At 63.5% G+C, this 17,302-nt stretch overlaps 2 protein-coding genes across 2 annotated transcripts in view; one reads left to right on the top strand and one right to left on the bottom strand.

Annotated features, from left to right (window-relative positions):
* Positions 1 to 10,692, top strand: part of MBP (myelin basic protein) — a 66,634-nt gene extending 55,942 nt beyond the window's left edge. Inside the window, exons 6-10 of the mRNA XM_054583793.1 lie at positions 254 to 361; positions 1,324 to 1,359; positions 1,733 to 1,765; positions 4,574 to 4,693; positions 9,098 to 10,692. Coding sequence (XP_054439768.1) covers positions 254 to 361; positions 1,324 to 1,359; positions 1,733 to 1,765; positions 4,574 to 4,693; positions 9,098 to 9,142 — 342 coding nt within the window. The 3' untranslated portion in view covers positions 9,143 to 10,692. The remainder of the gene's footprint in view (positions 1 to 253; positions 362 to 1,323; positions 1,360 to 1,732; positions 1,766 to 4,573; positions 4,694 to 9,097) is intronic.
* Positions 10,693 to 15,956: 5,264 nt separating this feature from the next.
* Positions 15,957 to 17,302, bottom strand: part of ZNF236 (zinc finger protein 236) — a 59,898-nt gene continuing 58,552 nt past the window's right edge. The window contains exons 31-32 of the mRNA XM_054583792.1: positions 16,859 to 17,035; positions 15,957 to 16,156 (exon numbers count right to left, since the gene is read on the bottom strand). Coding sequence (XP_054439767.1) covers positions 16,032 to 16,156; positions 16,859 to 17,035 — 302 coding nt within the window. The 3' untranslated portion in view covers positions 15,957 to 16,031. The remainder of the gene's footprint in view (positions 16,157 to 16,858; positions 17,036 to 17,302) is intronic.

Raw genomic sequence — 17,302 nt, 5'->3', positions numbered from 1 at the left:
GGCACTGGGGACCCGACCTGGACTCTGTGGAGGGAAGAGCTCCCGGCTCGGTGACTCTCACAGACGCAGGTCCTGCCGGTCCCAGCCCCCACCCCCGGCCCAGGCACGGCCGGTGGGGCGGCGGCCACATCCTGGCGCGTGCGGTCCCGACTCGCAGCCATCGGGCGCACCGCGGAGTCCGGGGCAGCGTCGGCCGCGACGCAGGGGGACCGGGAGGCAGCCTGTCCTGAGGCCACCGCGGCCTGTCTTTCAGGACGCCCACCACGTGGCTAGGACCACCCACTACGGCTCCCTGCCTCAGAAGTCGCAGCACGGCCGGTCCCAGGAGGAGAATCCTGTAGTCCACTTCTTCAAAAACATCGTGAGTGCCCTTCCACCGTGCGGGGGGCGGGGGGCGCTGTGCCAGGCACGGGGTGCGTGTCCGACCCTCGCGGCCGCCTCAGCCCTGGGCCCCGGGCCCCCACCGCATCTGCTGCTCACCGGCCTTGTGTGTGACCGCAGAACTCACCCTTCTGCGCCTAAACTACTATGAGCGCTCAGTGTAAAAACACGGGCCGTGCCAAACTACGGAGAGAGTAAAACGCGGGCGTGGGGGTACGGTGTTCTGAGGGCAGTGAAAGCGCCTGTGTGTCCTGCGGGTGGTGGACACGCCTCCCACCTCCCTCGAGGCCTTAGAACACGCAGCTCGGGGGTGCCCGCGGCGCAGGGGCCTGCAGCTCACAGCGCGACGCATGCGCCCGCTGGTGCGCGGCCGTCACAGGGCGCCCGGAGGGTCCGTGGCGGCTTGGCGACTCCCGTGCGCTTCCTCTAGGACCCTGAAGCTGCTTGAAAAAATAGTCTTAAGGGAAAAGCAGAACCACAGCCTCCTAATTATGAGCTTTCTGGGCGGCTGACATGTTAAAATGATACTTCCCACGCAGCCCAGTGAGATTTCGGAGCCACACACCTGAGTGTCAGGGGACACATCACTGCCCCCCGCCCCGAGGGGACTGCGTGCCACCCAAGGCCCCCCTCCGAGCCCTGGTCGCAGGGCCCGGGGCTCGTTTTCCACTCCCTCGCACGCTCCAGAGAGTTCTGGAAGCCCGGAGCAGCGCCGGGTGTTCTCGGAACCTCGGGTCCTGCGGTTCTCCCTGAGCTGGGATGGAGGCGGGGGCGCTGGACGGTGAGGGCGGGGGCGCTGGACGGTGAGGGAGGGGGGACCCTCGCCTGGCAGGTTCCAGATGCTGTCAGTCAGCAGACACAGGCCCTCAGGGGTCCCCCAAAGGGGCCGGGCTGCTCTGAGGGGGGGCCTCCCCGCACTCACCCTCTCCTGTGTCCCTGCAGGTGACGCCCCGCACGCCTCCGCCGTCACAAGGAAAGGTAAGGCCCCTGGGCGTCTCCACTGACGGTCATTTATTGATAGATCTTCCTGAAACCCCCACATGTCCCCAAAAGATGGCTGGCCCCCGGCCCCTGCCTCCATCGCCGTGTTGCCACGCGGCTCCCAGGTCCACACACCGACGCGGGGGTCCCCTCCTACAGGCGCGGGGACAGGGCTCCAGGTCCCAGCTCACCGTCCCCCTGCACCCAGGCCCCACGCCCGCCCAGGAGCTCGGGGCTGCCTCCGCCACCTCGGGGGAGGGGCCCACAAGCTGCCCGCGCCCAGGCCGCGTCGGTCGCGTTTCTCCTTCATAAAAGAGCTTCGCTCCTGCCCGGATCGCAAGGTCACTGTGTCTCTCTCTCCCTCATCCAGGGGCGAGGACTGTCGCTCAGCAGATTTAGCTGGGTAGGTGGCACGCGCGTCCCTGCGCTTCCCCTCTCCGTCCGCGCAGCCTCGGCACCTGTGTTCCCCTCTGTTTCAGCTGCCTAACGTCCGTCCGGCACCTTCTCCCTTCCTTCCTCGCAGCCCAGCTTCCCCCCCCCCCCCCCGCCGCATCCCCCCCTTTTCTCTCCAGGGGAACAGCGAGCGGCGTCCGCAGCGGCTGGCCCGGCCCTCCCGGCATCGGTCGTGCCCCGCCTCCCCCTCGCCGGCCACGGGCACCCCCGGCCAGCGCCCCTCCCCCGCGGCTCCCTCCATCAAGGGAGCCCCGCGCTGAAGAAAAATGCCCGTTTTCTCCCCCAGTCGTGTGGGCCCAGGGCTGACGGTCCATCGTATGACCAGCCCCGTCCGCGACAGTGACTTTTCACTGAGGCAAAGCAAGACTAAGGAGAGAGAAGATGCCGACTTCAGTGACTCAGCTTATCATGCGCTAACTCGCCCCGAAGGTCTGGGCTCTGTGTGTGTTTTTCACTGAGAACTCCAGGTCTGACATGGAGCCCTCTGGGAAAACCGCCTTAGGAAGGTTAGGTGTTTGAACACTGAGAACAATTTTTTTTCAAGATTTGTTTATTTTTAGAGAGGGGAAGGGAGGGAGAAAGAGAGGGAGAGAAACATCCCTGTGTAGTTGCCTCTTGCACACCCCCTCCTGGGGACCTGGTCTGCGACCCAGGCCTGTGCTCTGACTGGGAATCAAACCGGCGACCCTTTGGTCACAGCCTGGCGCTCGGTCCACTGAGCCACACCAGCCAGGGCAACACTGAGATCAAATTTTTAATGAAGATTCTAAAGGGGCAAGTTGTTCACTTTCCAAATGCTACTGAAATTTGGTGTCTGAACCAACTTAAAAAGCCTACAGTGTACTCTAACCCAACATAGATGCCTTAGTTACTGGCAAATAGTAAGTGCTGTCTTTACTTTATAAAAACTATAATTTTCAGAATAAGAGGGAAGAATAACCACTAACCTGCTTCCAGGAACGGCATCCACTTGGGGACACCACACTCTTAACCTCTAGCTCAGTCCGCATCCACGAGAGGCTCCACGACTAGGCGTCACATAAAAGAACGAAAGGGGAAAAATGCAGATAGAAAGAGAAAGGAAGGAAAAATAGAAAGAAAGGGCAGGTGGGAAGACACCGCAGAGGAAGGGTGTAGAAGAGGTTTCCTAAAGCGCCCGTTCACTGCAGCATGTTCTGGCGTTGAATTCGGAGCGGACGCGTTTGCTGGCATTTCAGACAAGGGCGCCAGAGCCTCTTCCCCACCCAGCAACTCTGCGGAGGCCCAGAAGTGCGTCTGGACCCTGACAAACCACCGCGACTTTCTGTGCAGCAGGACGCAGGCGCGAGGCTGAAGAGTGAAGCCCAGTTTTGACCCAGAAGCCTTATTTTAGGAACCGCACAACCTGCCCCTTAGCGTTCCAGGCATGGGCTCCGGGCTTGCGCAAAGTCCCGCCGCACGTGCTGGCGGCTGGGTCCTCACCTTCTTCCCGTCAGTCGCCCCCCGGCCGCACCTCCCAGAGAGGCCTCCGCGCTCCTCCCGTGTCTCACTCCCGTCCTACTAACGCGTGTTAGATTCCTCTCCCCCCAGCAGCCTCCTCCTGCCTTTGCCTGCAGCCCCACTTCCGTCTGGGCCGCACTGCGTTTTCTGATAAATTCTAGGTCGTCCAAAGATACAAATGACCAGGAATTTGAAAGGAGGAAAAGTCAAGTACATTATTAATCTGAAAACCAGTTCTTAAATTTAGTTCCCAGAAGCTCTGTCTCTGGAGGAACACGAGGGATTGCGGTGGCCCTCTGGCACGTCCGTGTGAGGACCGATGGCGTCTGCGTGCCGCGTGTGTCCGCCTTTGGTGCGGGGGCCCCGTCATCGCCCCCCGCCCCTGTGTGCCTCGTGGACAGCGCGGGTCCGTGAAAGCCTCAGGGTCCCAGGGCAGCGCCGGCAGCGCCCTAGGAGGCGGGCTCCCCACCTCGGCCACGCCCCCACCCCGCCCCCGAGCCCCTGGCCAACCTTGCAACCAGCCTTCCCAGGGAAGCAGCCCCGAGCGCCCAGTGTCCGTCCCCAGGCCTGGGCCAGCGAGAGACAGAGCACGCTCCGCTTGTGTCGGGGGCCCCGGGCCGGCTGCCCTGGCCCACCCCAGTGCCGCCCGGGGGACAGAGGCCACCAGGTGGGGGAAGCCACACCCTCCAGAGCTCAGCTCCGGCACCTCCAGCATAGCGGGCCAGATGAGATGCTCCCCAAGCCCCCCCAAAACACACCCGTGAACTTAAGAAGGGCTGTCGGCAGAGGGGAAGAACTCGAGGTTCCCACTGGGAGACGGGGTCCCATGGTCTGCTTAGAACACAGGGGTCTGCCTTGTCTGACAGGCGAAGCAGAGGGGCCCGCAGACCCCGCCCTTCTGGTGGGGACCTGGCCCTGCGGCCTGGGCAGCTGGGGCCGCCCTCCTGGGGACCCCCCAGCCATCCACACGCCAGGTCCTCGCCCCCAGGCTGTCCCCTTACTTTCTCACACGGACGTCCCGGTGAAACTAAGGCATGTTAGAAAAGACAGGACACGGGTGCCCTCCGGTGCCGGCAGCCCTTCACCATTGCTTTGATCGCCAAGCAGGGCGGCCGCCAGGTGGAAAAGCCCTCGACGTCTCAGACGGACCCGCCCGGGCAACGTCCGTCCCATCCCGTGGCCGAGACCGTGGGCGGGGGGCGCTGTGCCCGGGTCCGGACGGGCCCTGCGGGCAGGCGGCCTCCGGGACCCCGTCCAGAGCTGCACTCTCCTCTTGCAGGGCGCCGAGGGGCAGAAGCCCGGCTTTGGCCTCGGGGGCCGCGCGTCCGACTACAGATCGGCTCACAAGGGCTTCAAGGCCCACGGCGCCCAGAGCACGCTTTCCAGAATCTTCAAGCTGGTAACGTAGCCGCCCAGGCCCGGGCCCGTGGGGCGGGCGGGGGGTGGAGACGCCCAGCCCTTCCCCGCCTCTCCCGTCGTCTCGGTGGGCACTGGACTGGGTCCCGGCCCCTCGGGGCCTTGCGAGCAGGTGGGGACACAAGGCCACGGCTGAGCTGGGCGGCGGTGGGGGGCCTGTGGGTGCAGACGCAGCTGGAAGATCAGGCGGCTTCCAAGGCAGCCGCATCGTCACCTGCTGGGCCGTGCGCAGGACAAGGTGACCGGGAGGCGGGAGCAGGGAGGCGGGGGTGGTTGGACCAGGAGAGAGACCCCGGGAACCACAGCAGATGTGTCCCATCGGTCATGGCCCTGCGGCCACACAGACCCGGGGCGCGCTTGCTGGCCGAGAGCCCCCGGCCTGGGCCTGGATGAGCCTCGGTCTCCGGCTCCATAAAAGGGGGTGACGTGCACAGAAAGCGCCGTGACGGTACCAGGTGCCGAGAACAACGTGGCCACGAGGGGCCCGCAGGCCGCTCACAGGAACAGCCACTCCGAGACCCTGGACTCTCAGCGTGTCCCTCTGATCAGCAAAGGCTACTCCCGCGCTGGCCCCCCATGGGGCTGGGGTGGTGACCGTTCCGGGTGGGTGGCCAGAGAAGGCCGGGCTGAGCGGGCGCGTTGCGAAGAGCAAGGGCTTGAGGAGCTGGCCGTGGCCTCGGCCACAGGAGAGACCAGCGGGGGACAGGAGGGGCTCCCCACAGAGGGGCCTGTGGCCCTCCCAAGGGCTGGGTGTTGACTCTGAGCCGCGTATCCGGGTCCGTCCCTGGGTGCAAGCGCCACAGCGTGACCGAGGGTTCCGTGCTGGAGGACCAGCCGCCAGCGTCCGGCAGAGGTCGGCGCTCACAGGGCTGGGGTTGCAGTCCCTGGACTGACCAGTAAGGAAGGGTCCTGTGGGCCCTGCAGCCACCATCCAAGGACTTGGGCACAGAGCCCGAGCTCCAGCGGCACAAGCGTCTCAGGGCTCCCGGGGGGAGCAGGGCTCGGCGAGGCCCCCTGCAGCGGAGACACGATGCCCCCTTCACCGGTGTCAGGGCAGTTTCAGCGCTGACTTGAGGCCCGAAGACGGTTCTGCTCGCCCGGAGGAGGGGACGGGCACCTGGAATCCGCAGCGGCTCGACCTTCGCCCCCGCGGCTCTCCCGACGGAATAACGCCCACGCCGCCGCTCCACTCGCTCTCAGCCAGACACGGTGCCCCCCTCCCCACTGGTGCCCATGGGGCCGGATCAAACGCCAGGCTCACAGTCCCTTTTAGGGACCCAGTTGGTCACCTGCTTCCAGCCCACAGGGCATCATGAGGGCAGGTGCCGCCAGGAGCCGGCTCGTCGGAGGCAACGTGACCAGCACCCCGTCCGGAGGAAAACGTCCACAGGAGACCGTGCGTGGCCTCCTCGGGTGGAAGGCCCACGTCCCCGCAGAACGTCCACAGAGGACGCGAGACGTGGCCGCGCGTCGGGGAGGAACGTGCGCCTGGGCCCGGCTCCCACGCACAGCCCCGCACCTCCCTGCGGCTTCAGGCCGGCGTCGCGCCGGGGGCGGGCGTGAGGGTCGCCGGACTCGGGGCTCCGGGGGTCGCGGTCGATGACGAGGCACCAGACGACTCCTCCGCGGACCTGCTTTCAGAGCCGCCGCCGGGGCGTCCGCTCACGCCCGAAGGGTCTGCTGCAGGGGGCTCCGTGACCACTGCCGCCCGCGCTGAGGCGGGGCCCGGTGCGCTGAGCGCCAGGTGACGCCGGTGGCTCACCTCTGCCCGCGGCGCCCGGGGCTCCGCCCAGCTCAGCCCGGGCAGGCGCTGTCTAACTGGCCTGCGATGAAGACGCCAAGGTTTTACGAGTTAAGGTGGAGCGACTGGGCCCGTTACCCACACGCTCCTTCTTCTGGTCGCCTGCCCTCGAATCAGCGCGAGTCCCGCGTGCGACACGTCGGGGCGGGAACACGCGCGGGCAGACGTTGCACACGGGCATGGGGAGCCCCGCGTCTCGGCCCGGCGGCTGCGTGGAGGATCAGGGCCTCTTCCTGGGTGGCTTCTGTGACAGGGTGACCGGTGACTGCAAGGCGGCCAGGCGATCGCGCGGCCAGAGCCCGTGACCACGGACGGCCGCGGGGACGAGAAAGGCCCCGTTCACGCCGCGCACGCGCATCCTTCCCGGATGCGGGCCCGTAGGTCCGTAAAACCCTCCCTGTGGGCAGCGGTTCAGAAATTCTACAGCTGCTACGTAGTTCACGGGAAGCTTCCATTTGTCAAATTGAAACACGTTTCAATTAAGATGGTTTTCATTAGATGTTGTTACTACCTCAAAATTCATCAACCAGCCTATTGTGGTCGCACGGCTGAGTGACACGGAGCAGCCACAACAGATTAAAAATTCCCCCCAAATCCCCCGGAGACTGAGGGCGCAAGGAGAGACATCTGGGGAGATGGTGGGACTCCGGGCGTGTGGGCGACGGCGTGGCCCCTGCCGTTTCTTCCTCGCTCGCTGCTGAAAATCGGCGGTGGGAGGGAAAAGTGACGGAGCGGCCCGGTCAACGGCTGGCGCCGAAGGTTGGGGACGGGGCGGAGACCGCGCCTCTGCCCCGCCAGCGGAAGCCCCGGCCACGCAGGGTTTCCAACTGCCCATCCTGAGACCCGCCCCTGCGCCTGCGCAGAGCGGCCCACACGACGCACGCAACTGGAGACCTAGGACGTCGCCGGGGACCACGCCCCGCCCCCGCCGACGGTGCAAGCCCAGTCCCGCCCCGCCCCGGATCACGTGGGCCAAGGCGTCGACGTGGCAACTGCTGGGCAGAGCGAGGACGAGACGCAGCGTTGGGGCGGGGCCCCATGCGCCCCTTACGCACTGAGCGACGCTGGGACGGGCGTCCGTCCTTGCGGCGTCCCTGGGCGGCCCTGTCAGAAGAGGAGTTACCTTGGGCCACGCACGAAATACATTGCGATGCGTCATCACAAAACAGTCTTGTGATATTTTAAGTGAATTTACAATTTTGTGTCAGGCAGCGTTCACAGCCGTCCTGGGCCGCGGGTTGGACACCCTGCTCTGGGAGAACGACCCTCCGCCTGCGCTCCAGCTCCCACATCCAAGGGGGCCGCGAACACCTGCCTCTGGGCGGGGCTCTCACGCCCCTAAGAGAACCGGTGGGGCTGATGGGGCTCCCGGTCGGCCCTCAGGCAGTTGTAGGCCAGCGACAGAGAACAAAAGCGACAGGTCCCCCATTCTCAACCTGAACCAGAGCCATGGGGGGCAGCGGAGTCCCCCCCGGAGCGGTCTCGCGGCGGTCGCCGGCACGCTCGCGTTCAGCACAGGCGTGCTCGGTGCGCCCACCGTGGCTCGGCTGCGCTCAGGGGCAAATCACCCTTTCAGGGATTCCTTGGGCGAATCTCCTGGAAGTTCAGGAAAAGGCGAGGCTCTGGCGCACTTTTCCCCGAGGGCCTCTCTGGGGGTCTGCCCGGCTACCCGGCGAAGGCCACAGCCCCGAGGCGGCCGGCTGGCCATGTGCGCTCCGGACACTGCCCGCGGGCCTGGACGGCCGCACCAGGGGAACGCGGACTCCGACGAGGCAGCGTGGGCTCTTGCTCACCGTTGTCTCGGGCACAGCGCCTTTCGCGCACGTCTTGCTTTCTGGGGCTCCCCGTCTACAGGAAGCCTCGGAGAGATCCGGTTTTTATTCATAACTAAAGGCAAAAGGCAAAGGCGAGGGGCTCGAGACTACAACTCGAATGCCAAAAAAAGCGCGTTGCTCCCGTGTCCTCCTCAACGGCGTCTGAGCGGCAAACGGCGCCGCCCAGCGGCTTGTGTCTGGGTGGCCGACTTTTCCTTTTAATTTACGACCGTATTTGTACAGAAAACATGCCCATTCGTGGTTCTGAGACCTGCTCTGTCAGAGTGTGTCGACGGCTCCGCCGGGGCGAGGCAGGTGAGGGCGGACACGCAGGGAAAAGACCCCGGCGACCTTGTGCGGCTGAGCCACTGGTGGGTCCTCCGCCCCAGGCCGCTGCGGGGCTGAGGATGCCCTGGCGCTGTTTGCAGACCGCTTCCCTCCGTTGTCTAGCCAAAAAGAAAAAACGGCACTGCTCACTCAGAGCAGAACGAATCGGAGACTGAGCCCCCCAGGACGCCGGTGGGGTCCAGGAGGTGCCAGCTGAGTCCTGGACACTGGGTCCCCGTGGCTTCTCGTACGGCCCTAGAAGGCTCGGTGCTGGGCAAGGACGGATGTGGGCAGCAGAGGGAGCAGTGCCTTCGCACGGCATCCTGTCCGGCAACGGATGGGGCAGGGAACCCCCGTGGTCTGTGGCCAGGCTTGCGGGAAAGGGGGCCCCGGTGTGGACGGGGCGGGTAGCCCGGCCGCCTGACGCTGTGTTTCCTCTCCGCAGGGGGGCAGAGACAGTCGCTCCGGATCGCCCATGGCCAGACGCTGAAGCCCGCGGCCTGCTCCCGAATCCTGTCCTCGGCTTCCTAACGCGCCCCCTGAGATGTTAACACGGCCCCGCCCGCCCCCCACTTCTAGAAATGACAACCTCTCACCTAACGCCTTGGACGTGTGCGCACAGTAGGGTCAGCTCGCCGCATCCTACTGGCATTTTCCGGCCCACAGCCCCACGGAGAAGCGCAAACACAGAACACTTCAACGCCCCCGCCTTCGCGTCTGAAGACAAAGTGTCCCGGAGTTTCATTCCACGGCAACGCGCTGGGCGTCCCGGAGCCCCATGCCCGGGCCGGGCCGCCACCCACTCACCCTCCGTCCTCGGACTTGCTGCGCCCGCTGACCCTTCCCCGGCTTCCGGCACCGCCGTGCAACGCTGCTGTGGACGCCGGACGTGGGCGGGTGGCGGGACTGGCGACCGCGCCCCTCCGGTTTCCTCCCCGCCCTGCCTCACCTCCTAAGGCCCCTTCCCCTCCCTAACAGGACTAGGCAGCGAGTGGCTTCACCCCGCGGGGGCTTCGGTACGTGAGACGCAGGTGGCAGCTTGGAGGAGAGCAGGGTGGCGGCGCAGAGGGCCCGGCGGGCCACTCCCTCGCCGGGGGGGCCGACCTCGCGCACGGCGGACAGGGGACGGCGGCAGGCGGGCTGGGCCGTGGCCTGGAGCAGGCGAGGACACAGCGGGGACCACAGTGGCCCCTACAAAGCACCTGTTTCGTCACCAGAGCCCGGCTGAGAGCTCGGGGAGACCTGCAGAGAGAGAGAGGACTGTAGGAGGTTTCGGGGTGCCACGCAGTGCCGCCCTGGTTGCTGGAGAGCCGACGGTGGCCGGTGGCACGTTCGGCCGGGCAGTGCGCGCTGCAGACACTAACCCTAACCCTGGGGGGGACCCTGCCTCAGCCGGCCTCCTGGGGGCGGGCGCGGCCGGCTCGGCTAGGGCTGCCCCCGCCCCTGATCCCGCTCCTGAATCTGCCCCCGCCCCCGCCCCTGATCCGCCCCCGCCCCAGCCCCTGATCCGCCCCCGCCCCATCCTACCCCGACCCAGCCCCAGATCCTGCCCCGCCTCTGGTCCTGCCCCTGCCCCAACGCTGCCCCCTGCTGGGCCCAGCTGCCATCTGAGGCTGGAGAGAAGCCGCCCTCTGGAAGGTCCCTCTAACATGAGCTGACGCCCCTGCGCCCCGTAACATGCTGATTCTGCGTTTTGAGTTTTAGTGCCTCTTCTCAGCCTTCCCGGCCCCCCAAGGCCTCCTGCCCCCACTAGAGTGAGGAGGGGGCGTGGCCCCCGTAGGCTCCCTAACCCCCCTAACCCCGACTGTTGAGAGTGGGTTTACCTAACGTCCACTAACACACACAGCCTAGGCGACGAGAGGGCGAGGAGACCCAGCCCCGCCTCCGGCAAACCCAACCCCCACACGCTCGCCCCAGCGGCCTGCCTCTGAGCGGGTGCCGGCGGGGGAGCCCCACGCGGACGACACCCCAGCGCAGCCCCGGCTGTCAGGGGGCACCCACACCGTTCTTGAATAGTGACGTGAATAAACTTTTAATGGTATGCGCATGGTGTCTTCCTGTTATTTGGGTCCGCGGTCATCGCGTCTGCACTAACGTTGGGACAGGCCGCGTGGCCACACAGGGCTCGCTGGGTGCCCGCCAGCAGGGCGGCGCCGCCGCTGGGCTGACAGTGACGAGAGCAGGGGGTCGGGCCACGGTTAGGGCGCCGGCTCCCCGACTCACCAGGGAGGGGATTCCAGTTGTCTCTGAGCCGCCCTCACAGACACTGACCAGTGAGCGCCCGCCCGTGGGAACCTTGGATGGGTTATTTTTGCCACATTTTACCTCCCGGAGACATGGACAACTGATTTTGCCAATTTTTGTTGATAGTTGGTTTTGGTTACAAGACCAGCTGAAATAGATGACTTTTTGTTTTACTTTTGACAAAATCACAGGTTCCATCTCAATGGCAGCCACGAGGGGCTGTGTCCCCATGGGGACCCAGACCTCCTGCCGGACGACCGCCCCCCCGTGGCATGGCCACACTCGGCCGTGGCGGCCCCACCAGTGGGCGGAGGGGCTCCAAGCCCGTGGCGACCCCCTTCCCCTTCACTTCTCTACCCAAGCCCTTCGGGCGGGACATTCGGAAAATCATGCAAGATTATTACATTTTTGAAGTGGTCAGTGCCAGGGCTCAGCTCATCCGGGTCCCGAGTCACCCTGTGTCTCAGACGTGCACAGGATGCGTGGCCCAGCGTTCCGGAACCTTCATCAGGAGAGTACTTTCGATCGTTGAGGCCCTCCACCGTAGAGGGGACAGCTACCATAGCCTGGTCACTTAAGAAAGTCCCCTCCCGCCACCCCCGTGTTTATAAACAATCAGCGCGACTCGCCAGCCCCCAAGCCAACGGGAAGCAAGGTGGGGAGGGCTTCCTGCACCCCCCCCCGAGAAAGTCCAGGGATCAAACCCTGCAGCTCTTCGCCCAAAAGCACACGGCGCACCCCGCACCCGCCCGCCCCGCCTGAGACAGAGTGAGCCGAGGCGAGACGTCCTTCGTTCACTCGCCAGGCGCGTGGCTGTGAAGGCCCCACTTCCGAAGGTTGAAAACGTATCCTCCAGGAGGATCAGACACTGTAAGGGAAACCAGCTCCCTCAGGGCTGCGGGGGAGGCTCACGGCCCCGCCTCTCAACGGGCAGACTCGGGTGACGATTCATTTAATTTCATTTCATGCCACCCTCCAATGCCTTACAAACGAAAAAGCGGATCATACCCTCCGGCACAGAAAATGAGACGCCCTCACACGCTTCAAACCCCGCGCCCCTGAACGCACCGCGGGTGGCGCCGCCGAGCGCGGGTCCGAGCCGCGAAGGGCGCGAGAGGCGACGGCCACCTGCAAGCTGCTCGCACTCGCCCGAGGCCCAAATGAGTCCACGTACAGGAGCTTTGAAATGATACAAAAGCTCTTTTTATTGTTCTGAAAGCCAGCACGGTGGCCTTTGGCATAGCTATCCATTTCTAATACAAAACTGGATTAAATAAATATTATCCAATGTATAAATAGACCATGAAACAATGCTGAAGATAAAAAATTCTTTTGTAAATTAAAAAAATTAAAAATTTTCTTCAGTGGTGAATCGAGAATGGATCACTGTGTCATTTTAGAATTGGTCAAACAGATTACAAATCTCAGCTGAACACGGAAGTCCTCTTGCAGCCAAGCTTCACATGGAGACACGACGGACCAGGACACCCGCGGCGGTTACTGCCCGCTGCTCCGGCCACGGCTGCCCCTCGTGTTTGTTCTTAGCGCTGAAACAGTCTGTTAGTCCCCCGCACGAAATGCCACCGCGGCGCCCACCGGGAAGGGGTGGGTGTGGGGGAGTCTGGCGCCCGCCTGTGACCGAGGAAGTGGGTGCGTGCAGGTCGCCAACGGCCACGTGCGAGGCTTCGTCCGGGGGCCGCCCAAGGCAGAGGACGTGCCCTTACCGGGCTGTACCCCACCAGGTCTGCTCGTTCCTCTTTTTAAGCAGCGAAGGAGATGAAGTTTGACTTTAAAAGGCTGACTGTCACCGGATCAGGTGAAGACACTGAGACCCCCAACAGGTACGCAGGCACTTTTGAAACCCCACTCCAAACGCTCCAGAACCTTACATGCACAGAGGGTAAGGGACGGAGGAAAAGATGTAGATTCACTAGTATCACCTGTATAGTTTCACCTCTGCCTCACTTTCCACAATAGACTTTTAGAAAAAGAACTGGCAGCAACGATCGACCCTGGATTAACTTTTTGGTGGTGGGGGGAGGGGCGGGCCATTGGCTTTAAAATAAACCTCTGGGGGAAAATATGGGAAGAGCAGGCAGGAGATCGCTCTAAAAATCTAACCAGAACTCAGTTCTAGGTATCTTACATGTTTTCTTAAAAAGATGTCCCTTACATACACCCGAGCGATCATTTTTCTGTTAAAATACGTGTATCTGCACGAGCTATATTCTCCAGAGGAGAACCCACATGAAACACAGAAACCCGCTCCACCACGCAGAACCGTGTGTCGGCACCCACCCAGTCACACGTGTCACGTGAGGGCTGGGAAGTAGAGCGCCAGGGTGACTGTGAGACACAGATCCCCACGGCCTGCGAAGCGACCGCGGCAGAGGGGCGTGACCTGCCGTCCTAGTGACCAGCCCCGAGTTAAAGGCTGACACTGGGCAACAGCGACACCTCCCCACGGAAGGGGCCCTGGACTTGCCTGTGGGGACAGGGTTTCCCCGTGAACTCGGGGACACGGGGCTGGAGGCCACAGGGCATTCCCTCCCCTCCATGGACCCAACAGGCCGCGGACTCCCCTCCCACGCCCATCTGAGCGCGGAGGCCGGTGGGTGGGGTGGGAGGCCGGCCGCGCAGGGCGAGGGGCCCGGGGCCCCCATTCTGCAGAGGTGGTTCGTTCTGACCCACTGCTGTTCCGTGGGACAACACTTCTCTGTCACCTACTGGAGCGGACAGTAGGCCCACGGGGCTCTTCCTGGGACGGGGGCATCACAGAGTTTGTGGCGGCGGGGGCGGGGCCCTTTCCTTATCTGGACTTCAGAGAGGGGAAAATGTTGTTAAAAATTGCCTGAACTTCGAGTGAGTTCCTGTGCCGACCTTTCTTTTATTATTATTTTTTTAAAATTTAATTTCACTTCCTAACTTGATGTTTTATTTGTCACTCCAAAACAGGCGTGCTAACGTGAGCTGGTTCTAAAAACACAGCTGGCGCCACGCACAACCCTGGCCCCGGAGAGGGGCCGCCCGCCGCTGGCCCGAAGGCGTGCTCGGCCACTGAGCCAGCAGGGCGCCTGCACCTGCAGGGGCCGCAGGCGCTCGCTCCGAAACCTTGGTTGTCCGGGGCGCTCGCAAAGCAGCAGCTTTTGTAACTAGGAGGTAAATCAGACTCGTACAGTACTAGCTTGTGTTGGCCTGCTCACACACTGGGAAAGCTCTCAACTGGATTAGCGATAGATTTTTTTTCTTTTCTTTTACCAAAATAAAAGCAGGCTTTCGCTTTCCCCGGAGCGGGCCTTGACGGCCACCGGCCACAGAGCTGGGGAGCCGCGCGTCCTGTGCCGACCGGAACCAGACAAGACCCTCAGACACTGTGCCGAGGTGACAGTTAACGCTAAAAACAAAGTAAATAAACTAGCGAGAAGAGAATTTTTTCAAAATTCCAATAGTTGCAACTTTGGGGGTATTTGTACACCAAAATTAATCAACATGTCTAAAATATTTTAATACAAAATTATAAAAGAAAGTGCATTAAAAGCAGAACCTTTAAAACTCTGGCAAAATTACAATGATTCTGAACACACGGACTACAGCCAGGCGTACACGCCAACATTCAAGGAAAACCCCAGGATATATAGTGAGTCCAGCATCACAAGAATAAGTCAAATAAGGCTTTTCTTTTTCCCTTAAAAAAATATACAATACACAAAGCAGTTTGAAAAAAAAAAGTAATATTATTTAACAGTTTTCTGACTTAAATATTTTCACATAACAAAACTTTTTATATCACCATCGATGTTACTTATATACATATCCAAAAGTGAACAAGAACAAACAAATCAGGAGACGTCCTTTCAAAAAAATAAGAGTGAAATGTCTCTTTTCTCAGGAACCTGAAACGAGTTCCCCTCTTCATGTACAAAGTCCATACAGTATTTATAATAAAACTGCTCTCTTCTGAAAGCAGGGAGGCAATGAGAGAAAGTGAAGGCAATCATTTCTCAGGAGAACCCAGCAGCCCCCGCTGTGCGTTACAGCGAGAAAGACGCCCGTCTGCCGGGAGAGCGGACGCAGTGCCGATCGGAGTGCTGGGGGAGGGCGGACCAGCGCGCTCTCCGGAACGGGGCAGACGGGGGGGCGGGGGGGGCGGACGGGGGCTTCTATTTACAAAATACACCGTTCGGCCACACAGAGGCCCTGTACCAGCCTATGTACATGTGCACTTATATGTAGAACATATAAATAACCCCGCAGGGGCGCGCCCAGGACTCCCCGTCTTTGGAATGCTGGGGGGAGGCCGCACCCCTGCCCGCACGGGTGGGTTTGGGGGGGACGCGTGGGATGTGGCACCATTGATGAGGCTCGAGAATTCCCTGAAACACACACACACCGCGATGCGCGAGGAGGGGCCGCGGCTGGTCTGGGTCCACGCCTGCCCACGAGGGAGGCTCCGCCGCAGCAACCGGGCCAGGCGCCCCCGCCGCTCCTGCCTGCAACCTATGGCTTGTGCTTCCCGCTGCGCCCGGCCGGGGGCCCGCGGCGCGCCGCTCGCCAGCGTGGGGTTCGCTCGGCTCCCCGCGACGAGGCCCGGAGGCCGCCTTCCGGTGCCTGGTGACTCGGTGTCCGTGATGGAGAGAGAAGCGGCCCAGCCACCTCTCACGGCATCGTCGCTCCTCCTACCATGGACCGAGAGAGTCCGTTCCCGCTCGCTTCACAACGCACAGGGAGAGGCATGGGGGGCCTCCCTGCGTCCTAACGTTCTTCCGAGCTGCGTGCACCGGCCTGACGTCTGCTTCGAAGCGGTGCTTCTTAGGACGGAAAGCTGAAGGGAAGCCTGGCCTCTTCGCTAACACAAAGAAATCACACTGCGCCGGTGAGCCCGTGCTAACCGGACACAGGGCCGCGGAGCAGAGGGCAAGGCTGCCCATTGTAGTACCTGAGTTCAGTGATTTGAAGACGAGTGAAAACGTTCCCCCCATTTTACCCTCAGTCTCTGAAAGACAATGATTCTTTAGATAATTTTAGAGCTAAAAAACTACTGTGGTAACACGTGTAACATTGAAGCTTCCAAACAAATTCCAAGGGCTCCGCTCCCCGCGACATGGAACTCCGCAGAGGTCGGGGGCGGCGCCGCGTCAGAAGACGTTGGCCAGCGCCTGCCACTCGCCGGCGGCCTCCGGCACCACCTCCTCCAGGGGCAGGCTCTGGCCCAGCTCCTCCGCGCCCTGCTCCTGGGGGCCTGCGGGCTCCTGCAGGGCTCCTGTAGGGGGACAGAGCACAGCGGGGCGCTGAGGCCAGGACGGCGCCCGCGGAGGCGGCCCCCGCCGACCCCCGGCCTGGCGCAGGTGAGCCGGTCTGCGTGGTCTGGGCGGGGGCGGCGGCTGCCTGGCTACGACCGCGGCACTGGGCGCATGCACGCACACCCCGGAGGGTTCTGGGCACACGGTGCTGGCGGTGAGGGAGGGACGAGGACCGCGTAGGGGAAGCTTGTCCTCCTGGCAGGACGGCAGCAGGGGCCCTGGTGCAGCGACCCTGCCCCCCCTCACACGCCCACGCCGCGCCCTCCTGCCGCTCGCCGGACGCCCCGCGCCCCACGGGCCGGTGGTCCAGGGTCCCTCCCGGGCCACCCCTCCAACACTGAGTGAACCGGAGGCAGGGCCGCAGAGGTCACCCAGGTCTGTCACGCGCCACAGCCCGTCCAGCTGGGCCCCTGCAGCCGGAGCCCCCGGCCGCCGTATCCCTGCAGAGCACGGTCTCTCCCCACGGGCCCGGCACGGGCCCCGGACCGCCCGCCGGGAGAGGGCTTCCCCCGTCCCTGTGGACGGGGCGCAGCACGGACCCCTCGGGGCCACCCGTGCGCTGGCCGCTCAGGGACACAGGATGCTGGCCACTCGGGGACGGGGGGCTGACCGGTTGGGGACACGGGGCCAGGGCGCTGACCGCGGGGGACACGGGGCCTCACCTGTGTAGCTGTGTGCCCGCTTCATGTGCAGCTTCATGTTGCTCTTCTGGGAGAAGCCCATGGCGCAGCAGTGGCACCTGTAGGGCCGCTCGCCCGTGTGCTTCTTCATGTGCACCTGCAGCGCGCTCTTCTGGTTGAAGGCCTTCTCGCACAGCGTGCAGCCGAAGGGCCGCTCCCCTGCGGGCGGGGCGGCCGGTCAGGGCCCACGCGGGGCGGCACGGCCGCGGAGCGGATGGCCAGCGCGCGGGCTCCCCGGGGCCGCCATCACGGGCTTGCCGCCTGCGGGGCCCAGAGCCCGCCCCATGGGGACGCAGACGAGCTGCCAGAGGCTGAGGACGGGCCCGAGGGTCCTGGGGGCAGGGGAGCAGGGACGGCTCCCGCCCCGTGTTTCGAACCCGCTGGGGTCGCTGAGGACCGTCAGGCCACGTAATGGACAGCAGGCCT

Source organism: Pteronotus mesoamericanus, unplaced genomic scaffold (assembly GCF_021234165.1).
Source record: "Pteronotus mesoamericanus isolate MK-2021 breed Mesoamerican mustached bat unplaced genomic scaffold, CSHL_Meso_final contig_74, whole genome shotgun sequence".
NCBI classification, from domain to species: Eukaryota; Metazoa; Chordata; class Mammalia; order Chiroptera; family Mormoopidae; genus Pteronotus; species Pteronotus mesoamericanus.
This window is presented reverse-complemented; position numbering and strand designations above follow the sequence as displayed.